Source organism: Oncorhynchus keta, unplaced genomic scaffold, assembly GCF_023373465.1.
Source record: "Oncorhynchus keta strain PuntledgeMale-10-30-2019 unplaced genomic scaffold, Oket_V2 Un_scaffold_3531_pilon_pilon, whole genome shotgun sequence".
NCBI lineage: Eukaryota > Metazoa > Chordata > Actinopteri > Salmoniformes > Salmonidae > Oncorhynchus > Oncorhynchus keta.
The window spans coordinates 1,597,064-1,620,897 of NW_026290920.1; the positions used below are offsets into that span (position 1 = coordinate 1,597,064).

The window sequence follows — 23,834 nt, forward strand, 5'->3', positions numbered from 1 at the left end:
TAACATCTGCTAACCATGTGTATGTGACCATTAACATCTTATGTGACCATTAACACATCTGCTAACCATGTGTATGTGACCATTAACATCTGCTAACCTATGTGACATTAACATCTGCTAACCATGTATGTGACCATTAACATCTGCTAACCATGTGCATGTGACCATTAACATCTGCTAACCATGTGCATGTGACCAATAACATCTGCTAACCATGTGCATGTGACCAATAACATCTGCTAACCATGTGCATTGACCATAACATTGCTAACATGTGCATGTGACCTAATTCCACAGTGACCATTAAACCAAGTGTATAAAAATGGTGTATTTTAAATTCTCAGTGGAGTGAACATCTGTAACCATGGTGGAAAAATGGTGTTCTAATGTGTTTGATTTGCAGTGACCAGTGAAAAAAGTATAAAAAGATCAGTGGAGGAAGGTCATGTTCTAATGTAGGCAGTGACCAAACGAGATCAGGAAAACATTAGGCACCAAACGGAAGAAAACAGACCGAAACAGGCAGGGGCTACCTGAACTTGACAAAGAAACGCACATTTTCATTTGGCATTGCAAAACATTTGAGAAAATGTTCAGTTGCTTTCCCTACTGAACACGACCCTGGTGTTATTCACCATGTCAGTAGATCCAAATGTTGGAGCTGGCTGAGGAAGAGCATGACCGTAGATGGCCAGCCAGACTGGATCAGACGGACGGTCTGTCTCAGTCAAATGTGAAAAGATAAGCTCATAATCCAAGAGGTATGACAATGTCAAGAGATTTCGTCTGTTTGTCCTGAGAAGGAGAACGATGGTGCAGCCAGTCAGGCAGTAGAGGAACAGAAGAGTATCTTTGAGTTCTAGGAGCAATGGTCAGAGACCCCAAGACACAACTAAGGTGTGGGATTAGTTTAAACAGCAACCTCTGTCTTTAGAATAGCATCACATTAAACATAATGCATTTGGTCAATACTCAGCACTGCTTTTCAAAGTAAATGTCTTAAACTCCTTATGTTGCTTAAAGGGGCATTACACAAAGTCAAAGTTTGTCAAAAGCCTTGTCCCACACCATCAGTTGTGTTGATCCAGTTTTCTGCCTCAACTGAAACAAATTCATTATATGGTGCTCATTTTTGTCATTAATTTTGTATTAAGGTATACCCATGGATCGACCCTTTCAGTGCTTCATGACTCGTGCAATGATGAATTGTTGCCTCATTGATTGGGCTGATCCCTGACCAGGATCATTGCCTGATAGTGAGCGTCTCATTGTTCCCGCCCATTAATAGTCTGTTCAGATTTAGGGTTCAAAAGTCATGTTTTTTTAATCTATTCAACTCTATTTACTGAAGTACCTAGTCTATATGCGTCCACCGGGCCTTAAAGACAAGCTCTGGAACACTGGCCACTAGTAAGTCTTTTTTTCAACCTCCCGGTCTGCGCTGGATGTGTCGATGTGTTCATACATGCAGAATTGTCTTAACTCAATTAGCTGCGAAACCCCTAGTTTGAAAGTGACTATTTACTAAAACCTGTGGCCCTAATTACCCTACATTTTCCCCCACGTGGGCCAGCCTCCTAGCAATTCAAGTTCCAGCCAATGAGCTTTAGCCCATTGCCATTTGAGCGACAGCGAGCAAGATGCACACATAGCAAAGCAAGAGAGAGCGCAATGATGTGGTGCACATATCTGTACATATGTGACTTAGTACACAGTTTTCAGGGACCACTTTTGGCTCGTGAGTGCTACTTTCAGAACTACTAGCTGAAAACTATGCAAACAGTACCAGAGAATCTCTTTTTAGACCAGTGTTCACCAAATAATGGGTCACTGCTAAGTCCCTGTGGGTCAAGGAGGAGGGGGACTGGCTAGAGACACTGTCTTTTGTTCATTTGGTTTGATCATTCAAAAGCTGCAGATGACGCCGACGTAGTCAGTTAATTCCATGGTGCTCTTTTGTAAAAAGAAATCAATAAAAATGTAAAAGCTAACGCAAAATTAACTGAATATATCATTGTTGCAGTCATAGGGTGTAGCTGTCATTTTTTATTGTTTTCTTTACCCAGTTTTATTGTTATGTTTACCCAGAAAAGCACCCCATTCCCATAGAAACCTTTTGGTAGCTCTGGCACAGCTGCATACATTCAAGAGTATAGTTGGGTCATAGCACAAAACATTTCAGGCCAGGATTCAATCTGATTGCCACGTTGCCTACAAGCACAATGTTAACGTGTTGCGGATATTAAATTCAAGGTAAACACAGCAGATGTCAGCTCAATTGGAAATTCCCTTTAAATGTCAAGTGTCATAGGGAGGTTTCAGATTTAATCCTGGTCTTAGGAACCACCAGGCCTGACCAGTGTTTTAAAGAAATCCGTTGGTTTAGGAACCCATGCCCTGCGCATTTTAGTTCTAGACCAGCAATAACACATCTGATTCAACTACTGAATCACCAAGCCCTTGCCTTGATTAGTTGAATCAGGTGTGTTCGTTCTGGGCTGGAACCAAAATGTCCAGTCTTGGGGTCCCTGAAGATGTGTTGGGAAACGATGGCCTACACCAGGGATCATCAACTACACTGAACAGAAATATAAACGTGACATGTATAAGTGTTGGTCCCATGTTTCATGCACTGAAATAAAAAATCACAGAAATGTTCCATACGCACAAAATGCTTATTTCCCTAAAAATGTTAGCTGGTTGAACAGAATGATCATTACACATTGTACGTTGTGCTGGGTGGCCACTTTAAAATGTGCAGTTCTGTCTCACAACACAATGCCACATATGTCTCAAGTTTTGAGGAAGTGTGCAATTGGCATGTTGACTGCAGGAATGTCCACCAGAGCTGTTGCTCTAGAATTGAATGTTCATTTCTCTACCATAAACTGCCTCCAACATATTTTTAGATAATTTGGCAATACCTCCAACCGGCTTCACAACTGCAGAACACATGTAACCACGGTGCTGAGGAGTATTTCTGTCTGTAATAATTATCTTTTGTGGGGGAGAAAAACTCATTTTGATTGGCTGTGTCTGGCTCCCCATTGGGTGGGCCTATCCCATGCCAAGTTGTGTGAAATCCATAGATTAGGGCCTAATGAATTTATTTAAATTGACTGATTTCCTCATATGAACTGTAAGTCAGTAAAATCTTTGAAATTGTTGCATGTTATGTTTTTGTTAAGTATAGATTCCGCTGCCAGATTATTGTTTCTTCTTCAGCCGATGGTCGAACATACAGGAATTGCAAATAATTTGCCCAAACAGATATAATATTTGACTAAAACATAATAATTTCAAACCTTGCTTCCATTTGTATACGATCACGCGTCTTTATATTATGCTTGGGAAGACTTTCTCAATTAAATTCACTTGGAGTTGATTTCCTGGTGTTTTTAGTCTTTCAAATCAAACTTTATTTGTCACATGCGCCAAATACAACAGGTATTTACTGGACATTACTGTGAAATGGTCACTTACTTACGGTTACTTAACCAACAGTGCAGTTCACGAAGAGTTAAGAAAATATTTACCAAATAAACTAAAGTAAAAAATAATAAAAAGTAACACAATAACAAGGTTAGTTGAGGTCATTTGTACATGTAGGTATGGGTAAAGTGACAATAACGAGGCTATATACAGGGGTACCGGGACCAAGTCAGTGTGCAGGGGTACAGGTTAGTTGAGGTCATTTGTACATGTAGGTATGGGTAAAGTGACAATAACGAGGCTATATACAGGGGTACCGGGACCAAGTCAGTGTGCAGGGGTACAGGTTAGTTGAGGTCATTTGTACATGTAGGTATGGGTAAAGTGACAATAACGAGGCTATATACAGGGGTACCGGGACCAAGTCAGTGTGCAGGGGTACAGGTTAGTTGAGGTCATTTGTACATGTAGGTATGGGTAAAGTGACAATAACGAGGCTATATACAGGGGTACCGGTACCAAGTCAGTGTGCAGGGGTACAGGTTAGTTGAGGTCATTTGTACATGTAGGTATGGGTAAAGTGACAATAACGAGGCTATATACAGGGGTACCGGTACCAAGTCAGTGTGCAGGGGTACAGGTTAGTTGAGGTTAGTTGAGGTAATGTGTACATGTAGGTAGGGGTAAAGTGACTATGCATAGATAATAAACAGCGAGTAGCAGCAGTGTAAAAATGAATAGGGGGGTCAGTGTAAATAGTCCAGTGGCCATTTGATGAATTGTTCAGTAATATTATGACTTGGGGGTAGAAGCTGTTAAGGAGCCTCTTGGTCCTAGACTTGGTGCTCTGGTACTGCTTGCCGTGTGGTAGCAGAAAAAACAGTCTATGACTTTGGTGTCTGGAGTCTCTCACAATTTCATGTCTATGTAAATAAAACAAATATCATTAGTGGGAATCCATCTTACACGAAGTAGGGACCACTGGGAGCCAGAGTGAGGTGGCCCCCCTAGCAACCATGCCATCTCTGTCCCTGTGACATGGTGCCCACTGCGTTAGAGGGCCAAAGGGCACATTCTAACCTGCAATACACTCTAGTAATCAGTGCACAGTTATGGCAGTAATCTCCGAGATAACAGCATAAAAATTACGAGAGAGCGAGAGCTGTGTTTTCTGGAGTGAATTAAAACAAGGGTGTGTGAGGTCAACCATATTACAGCTGAACCAAAATATGGGGAGAAATGTGGGGTGGTGGGTAGGGATGACGTTTTTTTAATGAGGGTTCTGAACTCTCTTCTCTCTCTTGTACTCGTGCCAGACAGGTGGGTGGAACAGTTTCAGCCTGTGTGTGATATTAGCAAATGTATTTAAATAATGGCAATGGTGGTCTGGCTGGACTAGTGGCAATGCCACAGCCTCAAAGATCTACGGTGTCAGGATGGGTTGGATACCGGCCTACTGCCCTTTCATACAACCTACTGTCATCCTGCCTCTCTCTCTTCAGTAAAATCTGAAAAATACCTTTACAAATAATACATATATAAGAAAGAATGGTAATGTTGTGACGGGTTACATCCATTATATGTAGATACTTGGTGAAAAGTTCTGCTTAAATAAACCCAAATGCCTGCACACTAACACTACAGACGCAGTGATCCACTGCTTCTGCATCACCTCCAGTATTCATGGGTCGCTAACATCATAAAGTACTACTGTCCTATAGAAAATAAATAACCTTGGTGAAAAACAACATTTATAGGCCATTTAGTGTATTAAACTGAATAATGCCAATATCTATTTCATGAAAAGAGACACATAGAAGATGCAGCCTGAATAGTTGGATTCTTGGCTATGGTTTCATATGAGTCACAGGTTTAATGGATATTATGTGGAATACCCATCACCAGGAAGGCAGCACCAACTGCTTTCTCACATTGTCTTTGGCACTGACTTTGTGTGTGTGTGTGTGTGTGTGTGTGTGTGTGTGTGTGTGTGTGTGTGTGTGTGTGTGTGTGTGTGTGTGTACACCCATGGGGATGGGTAATGGGTATGTTTTCCCAATGCCATAGAAAGGCTAATTCAGTCAAAATAAACAACTTGTCTCGTAATGATTAAAGCCATTTCCCCCTGCCTTCCCCTGAGCCCTGCTCTAATGTGCTACCATTGGCTTAATGAGACACAGGAGGAGCTGTTGTTGACCTCCAGTAGGGCCTCTGTGATTAGGGGGCAAACAGTGGCCAGACAGACTCCCTGCGACCTGGGGAAAATGGAGGAGGCATAAAAGGTCCAGCATGTAGTTTTGGGTACGGCTCAATATATTCTGAATGATTTGCGGTACATTCGATCTTGTATCTTGCCTACTGCTACACTTCCCCTCCATAAGTTTGGTTTTTGCTTCTTTTTCCTATATCCCCAGCCCAGCTAACCCCAGTCTCTCCTAGACCCAGTCTGCCCTAGCCCCAGCCCAGCTACCCCCAGTCTCTCCTAGCTCCAGCCCAGTTACCCCCAGTCTCTCCTAGCTCCAATCCAGTTACCCCCAGTCTCTCCTAGCTCCAGCCCAGTTACCCCCAGTCTCTCCTAGCACCAGCCCAGCTAACCTCAGTCTCTCCTTCCCCTAGTCCCAGCCCAGCTATCCCCAGCCTCGCCTAGCCCTAGCCGAGTTTTTCCTTAGCCCTAGTCCAGTTTTCCCCCCAACCTTCACCAGCCCTAACTCCACAAGTCTTCCCCCGGTCTATCCTATCCCCAGCCCAGACCTGCAACCTCCCTAAGTCTTCAACCCAGATTCCGCCACATTTCCCAGCCTTCCCCAGCCTTTCCCAGCATTGTACCAACTCGGTGTCCCCAAACCCAGATTCCCCCAACTCCATCCCATGTTCCCTCAGCCTTCCTTAGCTCCAGGCCAGCACCAGCAAACCCAGACTTCCCCAGGCTTCCCTAGCTCCAGCCCAGTGCCAGATTCCCCCAGACTTTCTTAGCTCCAGCCCAGCGACAGATTCCCCTAGACTTCTCTAGTTCCAGCCAAGTGCCAGCTTCCCCCAGACGTCCCTAGCTCCAGCCCAGCACCAGCTTTCCCCAGACTACCCTAGCTCCAACCCAGTGCCAGCTTTCCCAGATTCCCCAGAATTCCCTAGCTCCAACCCAGCGCCAGCTTTCCCCAGACTACCCTAGCTCCCGCCCAGTGCCAGCTTTCCCAGATTCCCCAGACTTCCCTAGCTCTAGCCCAGTGCCAGATTTCCCAGGCTTCCTTAGCTCCAGCCCAGTGCCAGATTCCCCCAGATTCCCCCAGACTTCCCTAGGAGAAGGGCTGCTCAGTGGAATGTGAGGGAGATGTGTATCGTTTAATTGGACAGGGCGACTACTGACCTGGGACTCTGCCAAACAGAGCTTTTGGCCTAGATGTGTGTTTACAAACTTGTTACAGATAAGAAAGAGGGAGCGGGAGAAGACGGAGAGAATAAACAGAATGCGTAAAGGGAAAGGGACGTGTGTGTGGCTCAGTTGGTAGAGCATGGCACTTGCTATGCCAGGATTGTGGGTTTGATTCCCGCTGTGTTCTTTCTACCCATACAAAATGTATCAATGCACTACTTTTAGTTGCTTTTGATAATAGTGTCTGCTAAATGACATATCATTACATGGGAAGAACCAAATACACTGAAGGGAGACCCAGGAAAAAACAAACTGCTTGCTGTCAATTCTATCTGATGGTGTTTGCATGTTTAGATAAAAAGACAAATAATGTCCTGTTTGGAACACTGGAAATTAAAGGGCATCATTTTTTAAATTTGATTGAGCAAAAAATGAATATTTGTATTTATTAATCTGAGTGGGTGGGCCTGGATGAGCTTGTTTTGGTGCTCGAGATCTAACATTAACGTACCCTAGTGGTCTCTAATACTGAGACTTTGACAAATGGTATGAGTGTCGCCTCAAATGGAACCCTATTCTATTTATTGGGCCCATAGTGCACCATTTCTTACCAGAGCCATATGTAGGGAAGGGACGTACTCGTGCTGTTTCTCAAATGACAAATCAGACCCACTTGACTTGTGCAACTCTCCTTACAGATGGACTAACAGTAGTTAGTTAGCACTAAACAAATTAGTACCAGGAAGCCTTTATAGAGGGGGGGTTTCCAACCATTTCTGAGAAAACACACTAAAGCCTTTGATGAGTCAGAGTGACTGTGTGTCAGCCAGGGAGAGGATGAAGTACAGATATCCTGTGTATGTGCTTGTTTGTGTGCGCATGACCAGTGTGCATGTGGGTGTAACGACTCAAACTAAGTGTGTGTGTGTGTGTGGTCTCGGGTTATCGTCTGAGCTTTGAGGTGAATGCAGACGGGTTAATAAGGACAGACAGGGTGTAGACTGGCTGGCAGTGGCTGCTCAAGACATACAGTTGTGCTAACAGTCATACTCTCGTTTCAATGTGTATCTCCATACATCCAGATGGAGCACGGCAGTCATTCAAATAAATGAACAGGACTAAAGAACGATGGGAACTGTACAGCAGAGGAGGCTGGTGGGAGGAGCTTTAGGAGGATGGGCTCATTGAAATGGCAGGAATAGAGGGGTACCAAACACATGTTTACAATATGTTTGGCTCCATTCTATTGACTATAGGAGGAACGTTTTGACAGACAAGGTCCTTTATCAGCAGTATAATGTGTTTAATTAGCTGTAATAGGCTGAATAGTTTTTAAAAAAGGCTATGGAACCTAAGGCCCTGTACTGATTCCATCTCTGCCACTGCAGACACTTTTTCATTGTAAATACCAATTTGTTCTTAATTGACCTACATGTATAATTCTAAGGTTAAATAAGGTAGGTAGCTGGCACACACACGCACACGTTGTTCATTTTGACTGAATTAGCGTTTCTAGGGCATTGGGAAAACATATCCACTACATATCCGCATGGGTACACACACGTACAAATACACTCAGTTCTTACATTTGAGAATAGTTGTGTGTTACAGTCATGGGTGGTGGCTGGACCCTGGTGGTGCTGTGGGAGAGAGAGAGTTAATGATGATGATGGTGGAAGGTGGCTGGACCCTGGTGGTGCTGTGGGAGAGGGAGTTGATGATGAGGATGGTGGGTGGTGGCTGGACCCTGGTGGTGCTGTGGGAGAGGGAGTTAATGATGATGATGGTGGGTGGTGGCTGGACCCTGGTGGTGCTGTGGGAGAGGGAGTTAATGATGATGATGGTGGGTGGTGGCTGGACCCTGGTGGTGCTGTGGGAGAGGGAGTTAATGATGATGATGGTGGGTGGTGGCTGGACCCTGATGGTGCTGTGGGAGAGGGAGTTAATGATGATGATGGTGGGTGGTGGCTGGACCCTGGTGGTGCTGTGGCAGAGGGAGTTAATGATGATGATGGTGGTTGGTGGCTGGACCCTGGTGGTGCTGTGGGAGAGGGAGTTAATTATGATGATGGTGGGTGGTGGCTGGACCCTGGTGGTGCAGTGGGAGAGTTAATGATGGTGATGATGGTGGGAGGTGGCTGGACCCTAGTGGTGCTGTGGGAGAGGGGGTTAATGATGATGCTGATGGTGGGAGGTGGCTGGACCCTGGTGGTGCTGTGGGAGAGAGAGTTAATGATGATGATGATGGTGGGAGGTGGCTGAACCCTGGTGGTGCTGTGGGAGAGAGAGTTAATGATGATGATGATGGTGTGAGGTGGCTGAACCCTGGTGGTGCTGTGGGAGAAAGAGTTAATGATGGTGGGAGGTGGCTGAACCCTGGTGGTGCTGTGGGAGAAAGAGTTAATGATGGTGGGAGGTGGCTGAACCCTGGTGGTGCTGTGGGAGAGAGAGTTAATGATGATGATGATGGTGGGAGGTGGCTGGACCCTGGTGGTGCTGTGGGAGAGGGAGTTAATGATGATGGTGGGAGGTGGCTGAACCCTGGTGGTGCTGTGGGAGAGAGAGTTAATGATGATGATGATGGTGGGAGGTGGCTGAACCCTGGTGGTGCTGTGGGAGAGAGATGGTGGGAGTTATGATGGTGATGTTAATGATGGTGGGAGGTGGCTGAACCCTGGTGGTGCTGTGGGAGAGAGAGAGTTAATGATGATGATGATGGTGGGAGGTGGCTGAACCCTGGTGGTGCTGTGGCTGAACCCTGGTGGTGCTGTGGGAGAAAGAGTTAATGATGATGATGGTGGGAGGTGGCTGAACCCTGGTGGTGCTGTGGGAGAGAGAGTTAATGATGATGATGGTGGGAGGTGGCTGAACCCTGGTGGTGCTGTGGGAGAGAGAGTTAATGATGATGATGATGGTGGGAGGTGGCTGAACCCTGGTGGTGCTGTGGGAGAGAGAGTTATGATGATGGTGGGAGGTGGCTGAACCCTGGTGGTGCTGTGGGAGAGAGAGTTAATGATGATGATGATGGTGGGAGGTGGCTGAACCCTGGTGGTGCTGTGGGAGAGAGAGTTAATGATGATGATGATGGTGGGAGGTGGCTGAACCCTGGTGGTGCTGTGATGATGATGATGGTGGAGGTGGCTGACCCTGGTGGTGCTGTGGGAGAGAGAGTTAATGATGATGATGGTGGGAGGTGGCTGAACCCTGGTGGTGCTGTGGGAGAGAGAGTTAATGATGATGATGATGGTGGGAGGTGGCTGAACCCTGGTGGTGCTGTGGGAGAGAGACCCTGGTGGTGCTGTGGGAGAGAGACCTATGATGATGATGATGGTGTTAATGATGATGATGATGGTGGAGGTGGCTGAACCCTGGTGGTGCTGTGGGAGAGAGAGTTAATGATGATGATGATGGTGGAGGTGGCTGGACCCTGGTGGTGCTGTGGGAGAGAGAGTTAATGATGATGATGATGGTGGGAGGTGGCTGACCCCTGATGATGATGGTGGGAGGTGGCTGGACCCTGGTGGTGCTGTGGGAGAAAGAGTTAATGATGGTGGAGGTGGCTGGACCCTGGTGGTGCTGTGGGAGAGAGTTAATGATGATGATGATGGTGGGAGGTGGCTGGACCCTGGTGGTGCTGTGGGAGAGAGAGTTAATGATGATGATGATGGGGGAGGTGGCTGGACCCTGGTGGTGCTGTGGGAGATGATGATGGTGGGAGTTGGACCCTGGTGGTGCTGTGGGATGATGATGATGATGATGATGGGGGAGGTGGCTGACCCTGGTGGTGCTGTGGGAGAGGGAGTTGATGATGGTGGAGGTGGCTGAACCCTGGTGGTGCTGTGGGAGAGAGAGTTAATGATGATGATGGTGGGAGGTGGCTGAACCCTGGTGGTGCTGTGGGAGAGAGAGTTAATGATGATGATGATGGTGGGAGGTGGCTGAACCCTGGTGGTGCTGTGGGAGAAGAGTTAATGATGGTGGGAGGTGGCTGTGGGAGAGAGAGTTAATGATGGTGGGAGGTGGCTGACCCTGGTGGTGCTGTGGGAGAGAGAGTTAATGATGATGATGATGGTGGGAGGTGGCTGAACCCTGGTGGTGCTGTGGGAGAGAGAGTTAATATGGTGGATGATGATGATGATGGTGGCTGAGGTGGCTGAACCCTGGTGGTGCTGTGGGGAGAGAGTTAATGATGATGATGGTGGGAGTGGCTGAACCCTGGTGGTGCTGTGGGAGAGAGAGTTAATGATGATGATGATGGTGGGAGGTGGCTGAACCCTGGTGGTGCTGTGGAGAGAGAGTTAATGATGATGATGATGGTGGAGGTGGCTGAACCCTGGTGGTGCTGTGGGAGAGAGTTAATGGATGATGAGAGTGGCTGAATGATGATGATGATGGTGGGAGGTGGCTGAACCCTGGTGGTGCTGTGGGAGAGAGAGTTAATGATGATGGTGGGAGGTGGCTGAACCCTGGTGGTGCTGTGGGAGAGAGAGTTAATGATGATGATGATGGTGGGAGGTGGCTGAACCCTGGTGGTGCTGTGGGAGAGAGAGTTCATGATGATGATGATGGTGTGAGGTGGCTGAACCCTGGTGGTGCTGTTGGAGAAAGAGTTAATGATGGTGGGAGGTGGCTGAACCCTGGTGGTGCTGTGGGAGAGAGAGTTAATGATGATGATGATGGTGGGAGGTGGCTGAACCCTGGTGGTGCTGTGGGAGAAAGAGTTAATGATGGTGGGAGGTGGCTGAACCCTGGTGGTGCTGTGGGAGAGAGAGTTAATGATGATGATGATGGTGGGAGGTGGCTGAACCCTGGTGGTGCTGTGGGAGAGAGAGTTAATGATGATGATGATGATGGTGTGAGGTGGCTGAACCCTGGTGGTGCTGTGGGAGAGAGAGTTAATGATGATGATGATGATGGTGTGAGGTGGCTGAACCCTGGTGGTGCTGTGGGAGGGAGAGTTAATGATGATGATGATGGTGGGAGGTGGCTGAACCCTGGTGGTGTTGTGGGAGAAAGAGTTAATGATGGTGGGACGTGGCTGAACCCTGGTTGTGCTGTGGGAGAGAGAGTTAATGATGATGATGATGGTGGGAGGTGGCTGGACCCTGGTGGTGCTGTGGGAGAGAGAGTTAATGATGATGATGATGGTGGGAGGTGGCTGAACCCTGGTGGTGCTGTGGGAGAGAGAGTTAATGATGATGATGATGGTGTGAGGTGGCTGAACCCTGGTGGTGCTGTGGGAGAAAGAGTTAATGATGGTGTGAGGTGGCTGAACCCTGGTGGTGCTGTGGGAGAAAGAGTTAATGATGGTGGGAGGTGGCTGGACCCTGGTGGTGCTGTGGGAGAGAGAGTTAATGATGATGGTGGGAGGTGGCTGAACCCTGGTGGTGCTGTGGGAGAGGGAGTTAATGATGATGAGAGGTGGCTGGACCCTGGTGGTGCTGTGGGAGAGAGAGTTAATGATGATGGTGGGAGGTGGCTGAACCCTGGTGGTGCTGTGGGAGAGAGAGTTAATGATGATGATGATGGTGGGAGGTGGCTGAACCCTGGTGGTGCTGTGGGAGAGGGAGTTAATGATGATGAGAGGTGGCTGGACCCTGGTGGTGCTGTGGGAGAGAGAGTTAATGATGATGGTGGGAGGTGGCTGAACCCTGGTGGTGCTGTGGGAGAGAGAGTTAATGATGATGGTGGGAGGTGGCTGAACCCTGGTGGTGCTGTGGGAGAGAGAGTTAATGATGATGGAGGGTGGTTGTGTGGGTGCGTTCTTGACTTTGGCTCCTGCCCTGCCCCCAGGGACCCCAGTGGCATGGAAGCTTGTTTGTTGTTATCAGTGACCCCTAGAGCCGGGGCTCCTGTGTTAAGCGAGGTCAAATTTTATGTTCCTTTTGATGGAATAGAATGCCCTTCTTGCCATGTCTCTCAGATTGTTCAGAGCTTTGTGAAAGTTACCTGTGGTGCTGATGTTTAGGCCAAGGTATGTATAGTTTGTGTGCTCTAGGGCAACTGTGTCTAGATGGAATTTGTATTTGTGGTCCTGGCGACTTGACATTTTTTGGAACACCATTATTTTGGTCTTAGAGATTTACTGTCAGGGCCCTGGTCTGTCAGAATATGTGCAGAAGATCTAGGTGCTGCTGCAGGCCCTTGGCTGGTGACAGAAGCATCAGATCATCAGCAAACAGACATTTGACTAGTAGGGTGAGGCAGGGTACTGCAGACTTTTATTCTAGTGCACTCGCCAATTAATTTGATAAAAATGTTGAAGAGGGTGGGGCTTGAGCTTCATCCCTGTCTCGCCCCACGGCCCTGTGGGAAGATATGTGTGTTTTTTGCCTATTTTAACCGCGCACTTGTTGTTTCTGTACATGGATTTTATAATGTTGTATGTTTTCTTCCCAATCACCATGTGCCTCCATCCATTTGTATAGCAGACCTTCATGCCAAATTGAGTCAAAGTCTTTTTTTGAAATCAACAAAGCATATTCCTTGCTGTTTGGGGTTTTAGGCTGGGTTTCTGTACAGCACTTTGAGATATCAGCTGATGTACGAAGAGCTATATAAATAAAATTTGATTGATTGATTGAATTTGATTGATGAGACTTTGCCTTTGTTTTGGTTTGTCCATTAGGATGTGCAGCGTGAATACGTGGTCTGTCATTTGTTAATTTGGTAAAAAGCCAATTTGTACAGTACATTGTTTTCACTGAGGAAATGTATGAGTCTGCTGTTAATGATAATGCAGAGGCTTTTCCCAAGGTTGCTGTTGACGCATGTCCCACGGTAGTTATTGGGGTCAAATTTGTCTCCACTTTTGTGGATTGGGGTTATCAGTCCTTGGTTCCGAATATTGGGGAAGATTCCAGAGCTAAGGATGATGTTAACAATTTAAGTATAACCAATTGAAATTTGTTGTCTGTATATTTGATCATTTCATCGAGGATACCATCAACACCACATGCCTTTTTGGGTTGGAGGGTTTTTATTTTGTCCTGTAGCTCATTCAAGGTAATTGGAGAATCCAGTGGGTTCTGGTAGTCTTTAATAGTTAATTCTATGATTTCTATTTGATCATGTATATGTTTTTGCTCTTTGTTATAGAGCCAAAAAGAATGGAGAAGTGGTTTACCCATACATCTCCATTTGGATAGATAATTATTTGTGTTGTTTAGTGTTTTCTAATTTTCACAGAAGTGGTTAGTCTATGGATTCTTCAATTACATTGAGCTGATTTCTGACCTGCTGCTCTTTCTTTTTCCATAGTGTAATTCTGTATTGTTTTAGTGATTCACCATACTGAAGGCGTAGACTCAGGTTTTCTGGGTCTCTGTTTTTGGTTGGACAGATTTCTCAATTTCTTTCTTAGGTTTTTACATTCTTCATCAAACCATTTGTCATTGTTGTTCATTTTCTTCAGTTTTCTGTTTTGATTTTTTTTTATTAGATAGGGAAGCTGAGAGGTCAAATATACTGTTAACATTTTCTACTGACAAATTTACACCTTCACTATTACAGTGGAATGTTTTGTCCAGGAAGTTGCCTAGAAGGTATTGAATTTGTTGTTGCCTAATTGTTTTTTGGTAGGTGCCCACACTACATTCCTTCCATCTATAGCATTTCTTAATATTACTGAGTTCCTTTGGCTTTGATGCCTCATGATTGAGTATTGCTCTGTTCATTTGCTATGATCTGATAGGGGTGTCAATGGGATGAACGCTCTGAGAGACTCTGGGTTGAGGTCAGTGATAAAGTAGTCTACAGTACTACTGCCAAGAGATGAGCTGTAGGTGTAACAACCATAGGAGTCCCAGCGTGTGACAGATCTGCAGGAGTTGTGCCAGGTTCTTGTTCGATTCTGGCATTTAGGTCGTCACAGACTCTGACCTTCATCTGCCTGCTGGTCTCAGCCGTCTGACTGTCTCTCTCTCTCGATGGGTCTCTCATTGTCTCCCGATGGGTTTCTCTCTCTCTCTCGCTCTCGCTCTCGCTCTCGCTCTCGCTCGCTCTCAAAATGGTCTCTCTCTCTCTCTCTCTCTCTCTCAAAATGGTCTCTCTCTCTCTCTCTCTCTCTCTCTCTCTCTCTCTCTCTCTCTCTCTCTCTCTCTCTCTCTCTCTCTCTCAAAATGGGCTCTCTCTCTCTCAATGGGCTCTCTCTCTCATTGTCTCCCGATTGGGCTCTCTCTCTCATTGTCTCTCAATGGGCTCTCTCTCTCGTCAATTGTCTCTCAATGGGCTCTCTCTCTCATTGTCTCTCAATGGGCTCTCTCTCTCATTGTCTCTCGATTGGGCTCTCTCTCTCATTGTCTCTCGATTGGGCTCTCTCTCTCATTGTCTCTCAATGGGCTCTCTCTCTCATTGTCTCTCGATTGGGCTCTCTCTCTCATTGTCTCTCATTGGGCTCTCTCTCTCATTGTCTCTTGGGCTCTCATTGTCTCTCTCTCATTGATTGGGCTCTCTCTCTCATTGTCTCTCAATGGGCTCTCTCTCTCATTGTCTCTCGATTGGGCTCTCTCTCTCATTGTCTCTCAATGGGCTCTCTCTCTCATTGTCTCTCGATTGGGCTCTCTCTCTCATTGTCTCTCAATGGGCTCTCTCTCTCATTGTCTCCCGATTGGGCTCTCTCTCTCATTGTCTCCCGATTGGGCTCTCTCTGTCCCACTTTCTATCTGTTTGTGTCTGTCTTTCTTTCTCTCTCTCTCTCTTTTGCTTGCTATTTCCATCTGGCCTGTCATGTCTGCCCACAAGATGGATATCTCCACTACAAATATACCACTCTACATCTCCAAGGGTGCACTTGGGCTAGTACCATTCACATATGCACAACATCAGGAATCTTGCTTAGATATTACAACATATAGCTTGAATTTCTTGAATGTCTTTGTCTCTCTCTCTGTGTTTAACTACTGTGAGGATGTCTCTGTTTTTTAAAACTTCTGTAAGTGAGGATTTGTCAATAAAGACCATCAAAAGTCTCTCTTCTCTCTCTTCCTCCTCCCCACTCTCTCTCTTTGTCTTTCGCTTTCCCTCTCTCTCACCTCCCTCTCTCTCGCTGTCCCCTCTCATTTCTCTCTCTCTGATTTAATCGAGGTTGTTTATCGATGTGAGGGTGTGATTGGTATGGGGAAAAGCTGGGTGTGTAACTGACTGAGGTTGTTTATCGATGTGAGGGTGTGATTGGTATGGGGAAAAGCTGGGTGTGTAACTGACTGAGGTTGTTTATCGATGTGAGGGTGTGATTGGTATGGGGAAAAGCTGGGTGTGTAACTGACTGAGGTTGTTTATCGATGTGAGGGTGTGATTGGTATGGGGAAAAGCTGGGTGTGTAACTGACTGAGGTTGTTTATCGATGTGAGGGTGTGATTGGTATGGGGAAAAGCTGGGTGTGTAACTGACTGAGGTTGTTTATTGTCTCTGTCTCCAGGAGGTTGTCTCTCTGCCAGGCTCTGACCTTCATCTGCCTGCTGGTCTCTGCCGTCTACCTGTCCTCCCAGCCCAGCGTAAGTTAGTTCTTCACTCCCTTCTCCAGCACACCTCATTAATCAATATAAAAAAATATTTTACAAATGTTTTCTTTTTTTTCTAAATTCTTTTGGGGGGGGGGGTGTTAGAATACCATTTTGTATATAGTTATTTGTTTCAAAATGTATACCTTCACCAATTTGTCCACTTGGGTACATTTGGGCTACTTGTGTGGGACACCTGGGTGACTTCATGATAAATGTCATGTGGCACACTCATGTTGGAAGTTATCATTCTGAAACTTTGACAAGTACTGTTGCCCTCATATGTTTCACTGAAATTGTCCCCATCATCATATCTGAATGTTTGTTATATCTTGTTCCTTTAAACGATGGTGATACAAAAATAAAAATATAAAACGTATGGTTTTCTTCATTGTTTTATCTAAACCAGATCTATTGTGTTATATTCTCCTACATTCAATTCACATGTACACAAACTTCAGAGTGTTTTCTTTCAAATGGTACCAAGAATATGCATATCCTTGGTTCTGTACCTGAGCTACAGGCTGTTAGATTTGGGCATGTCCTCAGGTGGAAATTGCACAAAGTAGGGGGGGCTGTAAGAGGTTAACACTGATAGACATGTCCACAGCGCCTGCTGAGGGCTGGGTTTCACGTCGCTAAAGACGTTTCTTATTTCTCTCCACAGCCCTGCTGCACAGCCGCGAGAGAGTAACAATTATACAGTATATGTGTGAACGAACAGAATTAGTCAAATTAAGCACTTAACTGTTCTGCGAGCGTGTGATTTCATGTTGTCAAGATAACACTAATAAATAATGAATATTAACACTTTCGCTAGGAAAGCTTTTGGAAACCTCAGACAATAATGTTTGGATTCACCTCAACACCTACTGACTGGATGCCCACGGTTTTGAGTCAACTCATGAAACAATGCTACATTAATGGGACATTTCCAATCATTCCCCTGAAATGGCTGACGTGAAATGGAATTGAACCCATCCTGTCTGGACACTTTATAAACTCACAGACCTCATTCAGTAGCCTGCTCCCAGATCTGTTTGTGCATTCTTGCCAACTCCTATTGGCTTGACAATGACCATAGGAGTTGGCAAGACAGCAGAAACAGGTCTGAGAACAGGGCCTGATTAGTCTGATGCTCTAATCTGTGCAAAGAACGTTTGTGTACCAAATGGCACCCTATTCCCTATATAGTGCACTATTAACCCTAACCCTATGGGCCCTGGTCAAAAGTAGTGGTATAGGCCACTAACCCTAACCATAGGGTTAGGGTGCCATTTGGGACATAAATCCCTGTTCTCCAGTGTTTCCCTGAGGAAAATCCAGGTCATTTAGATAATATAAAAATCAATGTGCTCCAACTAGTATCAGATGTGATGAGGGGTCCAGCTGGCACGGCGATTGAGGTTCTGAGATTCTGGAAGAAAGGAGCTGATTGGAATGTTTGTGTAGCGTTTAGCCTGCTAATGGAGGCGGGGATGGCGGCATGTTCCTATAGGGCTGGTAGTTGCCCTCCATCTCTCTCCCATCTGGGCACTCTCTAATTGCTGCGTTGCCCCTTGCTTCTCCTTCAAGCGGAGCGGCCATCTTTCATCACTGTTTGTCTGGTTGTCAGGGAGAGCCTGAGGGTAAGGAGGCTTTCCTGACACACGTACACACACCCCTCACACTCCCCCACACACACCTCCTCCTGACATCCCAAATAGTCCTCTGTCCACCCCCCACCCCACCCCCCTTAAACAAAGCTGTGTTTTTATTAACATGACTTTCTCTTGGAATTCCATCCAGTCCTTCCATTCTGTCCCTCTGTCAGAGACGTCAAAGCCAAATGCCTTCCTCTAGTTTCCCTCAGAACATTGACACACAGACAGACCAGTTTAAAATGTGGCTGATGCCTTCCTCTAGTTTCCCTCAGAACATTGACACACAGACAGACCAGTTTAAAATGTGGCTGATGCCTTCCTCTCTAGTTTCCCTCAGAACATTGACACACAGACAGACCAGTTTAAAATGTGGCTGATGCCTTCCCTCTAGTTTCCCTCAGAACATTGACACACAGACAGACCAGTTTAAAATGTGGCTGATGCCTTCCTCTCTAGTTTCCCTCAGAACATTGACACACAGACAGACCAGTTTAAAATGTGGCTGATGCCTTCCTCTCTAGTTTCCCTCAGAACATTGACACACAGACAGACCAGTTTAAAATGTGGCTGATGCCTTCCTCTCTAGTTTCCCTCAGAACATTGACACACAGACAGACCAGTTTAAAATGTGGCTGATGCCTTCCTCTAGTTTCCCTCAGAACATTGACACACAGACAGACCAGTTTAAAATGTGGCTGATGCCTTCCTCTCTAGTTTCCCTCAGAACATTGACACACAGACAGACCAGTTTAAAATGTGGCTGATGCCTTCCTCTCTAGTTTCCCTCAGAACATTGACACACAGACAGACCAGTTTAAAATGTGGCTGATGCCTTCCTCTAGTTTCCCTCAGAACATTGACACACAGACAGACCGGTTTAAAATGTGGCTGATGCCTTCCTCTCTAGTTTCCCTCAGAACATTGACACACAGACAGACCGGTTTAAAATGTGGCTGATGCCTTCCTCTAGTTTCCCTCAGAACATTGACACACAGACAGACCAGTTTAAAATGTGGCTGATGCCTTCCTCTCTAGTTTCCCTCAGAACATTGACACACAGACAGACCGGTTTAAAATGTGGCTGATGCCTTCCTCTCTAGTTTCCCTCAGAACATTGACACACAGACAGACCAGTTTAAAATGTGGCTGATGCCTTCCTCTCTAGTTTCCCTCAGAACATTGACACACAGACAGACCGGTTTAAAATGTGGCTGATGCCTTCCTCTAGTTTCCCTCAGAACATTGACACACAGACAGACCGGTTTAAAATGTGGCTGATGCCTTCCTCTCTAGTTTCCCTCAGAACATTGACACACAGACAGACCAGTTTAAAATGTGGCTGATGCCTTCCCTCTAGTTTCCCTCAGAACATTGACACACAGACAGACCAGTTTAAAATGTGGCTGATGCCTTCCTCTCTAGTTTCCCTCAGAACATTGACACACAGACAGACCAGTTTAAAATGTGGCTGATGCCTTCCTCTAGTTTCCCTCAGAACATTGACACACAGACAGACCAGTTTAAAATGTGGCTGATGCCTTCCTCTCTAGTTTCCCTCAGAACATTGACACACAGACAGACCAGTTTAAAATGTGGCTGATGCCTTCCTCTAGTTTCCCTCAGAACATTGACACACAGACAGACCAGTTTAAAATATGGCAGCAATACTGAACTTGAAGTTGAATTTACAGCCTTGTTAACACCATCTGTTGTCCTGCCTTCCTCTAGTTTCCCTCAGAACTTTGACACACAGACAGACCGGTTTAAAATGTGGCTGATGCCTTCCTCTCTAGTTTTCCTCAGAACATTGACACACAGACAGACCGGTTTAAAATGTGGCTGATGCCTTCCTCTCTAGTTTCCCTCAGAACATTGACACACAGACAGACCAGTTTAAAATGTGGCTGATGCCTTCCTCTCTAGTTTTCAGAACATTGACACACACAGACCAGTTTAAAATGTGGCTGATGACAGTCAGAACATTGACCCAGACAGACCAGTTTAAAATGTGGCTGATGCCTTCCTCTAGTTTCCTCTGAACATTGACACACAGACAGACCAGTTTAAAATGCTGATGCCTTCCTCTAGTTTCCCTCAGAACATTGAACACAGACAGACCAGTTGAAATCATGTGGCATGCCTTCCTCTAGAACCTCAGAACATTGACACACAGACAGACCAAAGTCTCAAATGACACACAAAGTGTTTAAAATGTGGCTGATATTTTATCAGAACATTGACAGCAAACAGACCAGTTTAAAATGTGGCTGCTGCCTAGCAATGCAGTTTCATGTCAGAACATTGACACAAGACAACCAGTTTAAAATGTAGATGCCTTCCCTATAAGAACAAATAAATTCAAAAACACAACAGAAATCAAGATTACAGCTGATTTTCCTTTAGTTTTCAGAAAAATGACACTAGAAGACCGGTTTAAAATGTGGCTGATGCGTAAAAATGTGTAAAAATCAAGGGGTATGAATACTTTCTGAAGCCTCTGTAGATGTGAATGATGTGTGTAGACAATATGGACAGTATGGGAATAGAAAGGTGTATATAGCAGTAGTTATATAGGATGAGCCATGACTAGAATACACTATATACATGTTAATTAGGTAAAACAGTATGTAAACATTATTAAAGTGACCAGTGTTCAATGACTCTATGTACATAGGGCAGTGATCTCTAACGTGTGGGGTAGATAACCCGGGTTGTAGCCGGCTAGTGACCGTGTCTTAGGTTCAGGGCAGGGTATTGGGCTGAGGACGGCTAGTAGTGACTGTGCCTCTCGATCCCAGATTTGATGGTCCCAGTCTCTTGATGCACCTGTACTGTCTCCTCCTAGACGGGAGCGGGATGAACAGGCCATGTCTCGGGGGGCTGGGGTCCTGGGCCTTCTTCACCACACTGTCTGTCTGTGTGAAGGGACCATTTCAGGTCACCAGTGATGTGCACGCCGAGGAACATGAAACATTTGACCCTCTCCGTCGATGTGGATGGGGGTGTGTTCTCTGCTGTCTCCTGTAGTCTACGATCAGCTCCTTCATTTTGTTGACGTTGAGGGAGAGGTTGTTTTCCTGGCACCACTCCACCAGGTCTCTCACCTCCTCCCTGTTGGCTCTCCTCATTGTTGGTAATCAGGCCTACTACTGTTGTGTAATAATGCACGATGTATAAAGAAAGGCCAACACACTGTATGTATCATGCTGCTCCCCTGTGCTTTATCCATCCACTATGTTACACAAACAACAATTCAACTTTGTGGAAGTCTTTATTCTCTTACCTTAACTCTTACCAGAGTCTTACCTGAGTCATTCAGATGCATCAAAATTACACACTTGAAAAACAATCTACCTTGATAACTACCATAGTTACCAATAATATGATTTAGTCTTCATAAAGGTGTGAATAGAAATGTGGATATTCCCTTTTTGAATCCCAATGAATAAGATTACATAGACGGGGGACCTGATCCTAGATCAGCACTCCTACCCTGAGACGTCCATCCATTCTGGTAGCCAGGTCAACCTGATTACCTATAAGCCACTCTGAGAGCATTCAATTCAGAGGTCTTGTGGTAAGACTATCTGCCATTATTCATTTATTTTATATTTAACTAGGCAAGTCAGTTAAGAACAAATTCTTATTTACAATGACGGCCTACCCCAGCCAAACCCAGACGACGCTGGGCCAATTGTGTGCCGCCCTATGGGACTCCCAATCACGGACAGATGTGACAGCCTGGATTTGAAACCAGGGACTATTGCACTGAGATGCAGTGCCTTAGACCGCTGCACCACTCAGGAGTCCAAGAAGAGATTGAGATTGTAAGGTTGTGGGTTTGTTTCCTGGTCGAGTTGTACCAAAGACTCTAGAAACGAGGGCTCTCTGCTTGGCACACAGCAGTAGGGAGATAGTTTAGGGGTAAGGCCCTGCGACAGACTAGCATGTCCAAGGGGTGGACACCAAGCTGCCTCACACTACAGAAATAGATGGGCTCCTGTCCTATGGGCTGTTTTGGCTCAGACAAATATAACTTATTTACTCTGTAGAAGTGAAGGGGATTCCTGATTCACTCTACCTTACCTTCAATCACCTCTCCTGGAATATATTGAGGGATAAGGGGATAATAAAGGGGATTGGGGGGTGTTTGGAAAGGTTAGAGGTTGTTTTCATTAGTCTAGTATGCCGGGCCTTCCTATCGCCAACTTTATGGATGCTAATTGAACTGGCGGTGGTTGTAACCCCAGGTCACCCTGCCATGGACCATATGATGGAGTGTGTAATGTAGTCCTCTAGACTAGTCACTCCTGAACCTTAACTGAGGAAAATTTGACTCTGGCAATTATAAAGAGGCAGATTTTGGGTCCGATTTCCAATCCACTCACTTGGCCTTTAGTGACTCCCCCTCATTGACCTGAAAATACCTGATTAGTATACAAATAATATGGCCTAAACTCCACCCAGAGCTAGGGTTCTCAGAGAGATAGGTGGGGATATAAACATATTTCTTACAGCTATGCACAACAAGGGAACTGATTGATCTGAAACTGGGCCAATAGTAACCAACCAGGAAGTCAGCGTGAACACACACCTTCGGCACAGGTGTCAACCACGTACGTGCGCAGCAATGCTTTCAGTAGAAGTAGATATGTTTGTCAGTGAGGGATACATAATAATGTGTACTGTAAGTGAAAGGTTTTGAAGCCCATGCTCTGCTCCCCTATGAAAGACAAGAGGGATCACTGACAGTTTAAATCCACCCCCAGAGAAACCCTGGAATGCTTTTGAAAATGAACCGTTTAGTTCTCTCATCATTTTGTAGTTTGGCTGTGTTTACAGTTGTCACATAATGGTGCAGGTACACACACACACTCTTGAAATAGATTTATGTGATGGAGATGAAGCTTTTATATACAGCACTAAACAACAACTGGATTCCCCAAGGTGATCTTGTTGACAGGTAGCAGGTTGTGTACAAACACACACACACACACCTACTACACCGCGTTCACGCATTCATGGTATTTACCTCACCTATACCTTGCTTTCACCCCCTCCTCTCTCTCACACACACACACAAACACATTGATGCACACACACACACACACACACACACACACACACACACACACACACACACACACACACACACACACACACACACACACACACACACACACACACACACACACACACACAGTGTGATATGTTAAATACTTATCCAGGCATTGTAAGATCTGGTATGCGTCTGCAATGTAGTCGGGCATGAACTCAAACTTTATGAACATGGGCCCAGAGCTCCACAAAGCTCCACATGTTCATGCTCAATCATTAGGAATGAATGTACTGCTTTAATCATAATGTGTGAGTGGTAATAACGGAGACTGATTTGACTGTTGTCTAAGTGTATTGTTGAATGACCAAATCAATCAGTCAATTGTTCAATCCAAAGTGACGTATCTTCTAAGGAATCATAATTGGGGCCCTAGAGAATCCATTCTTCAACCAATAAGGAATCATAATTGGGGCCCTAGAGAATCCATTCTTCAACCAATAAGGAATCATAATTGGGGCCCTAGAGAATCCATTCTTCAACCAATAAGGAATCATAATTGGGGCCCTAGAGAATCCATTCTTCAACCAATAAGGAATCATAATTGGGGCCCTAGAGAATCCATTCTTCAACCAATAAGGAATCATAATTGGGGAATCCCCAATAAGAGAATCCATTCTTCAACCAATAAGGAATCATAATTGGGGCCCTAGAGAATCCATTCTTCAACCAATAAGGAATCATAATTGGGGCCCTAGAGAATCCATTCTTCAACCAATAAGGAATCATAATTGGGGCCCTAGAGAATCCATTCTTCAACCAATAAGGAATCATAA

The 23,834-nt window shown here is 45.5% G+C and overlaps 1 protein-coding gene across 3 annotated transcripts in view; it reads left to right on the forward strand.

Annotated features, from left to right (window-relative positions):
- adamtsl5 (ADAMTS like 5) overlaps positions 1-23,834 on the forward strand; it is a 69,902-nt gene that overhangs the window by 13,916 nt on the left and 32,152 nt on the right. For all 3 annotated transcript variants that reach the window (XM_052515936.1, XM_052515937.1, XM_052515935.1), the window contains one exon: positions 16,218-16,293. Coding sequence is in view for 1 of the 3 variants with exons in the window: in XM_052515935.1 (XP_052371895.1) it covers positions 16,218-16,293 (76 nt within the window). In the remaining 2 variants the exon portion in view is untranslated. The remainder of the gene's footprint in view (positions 1-16,217; positions 16,294-23,834) is intronic.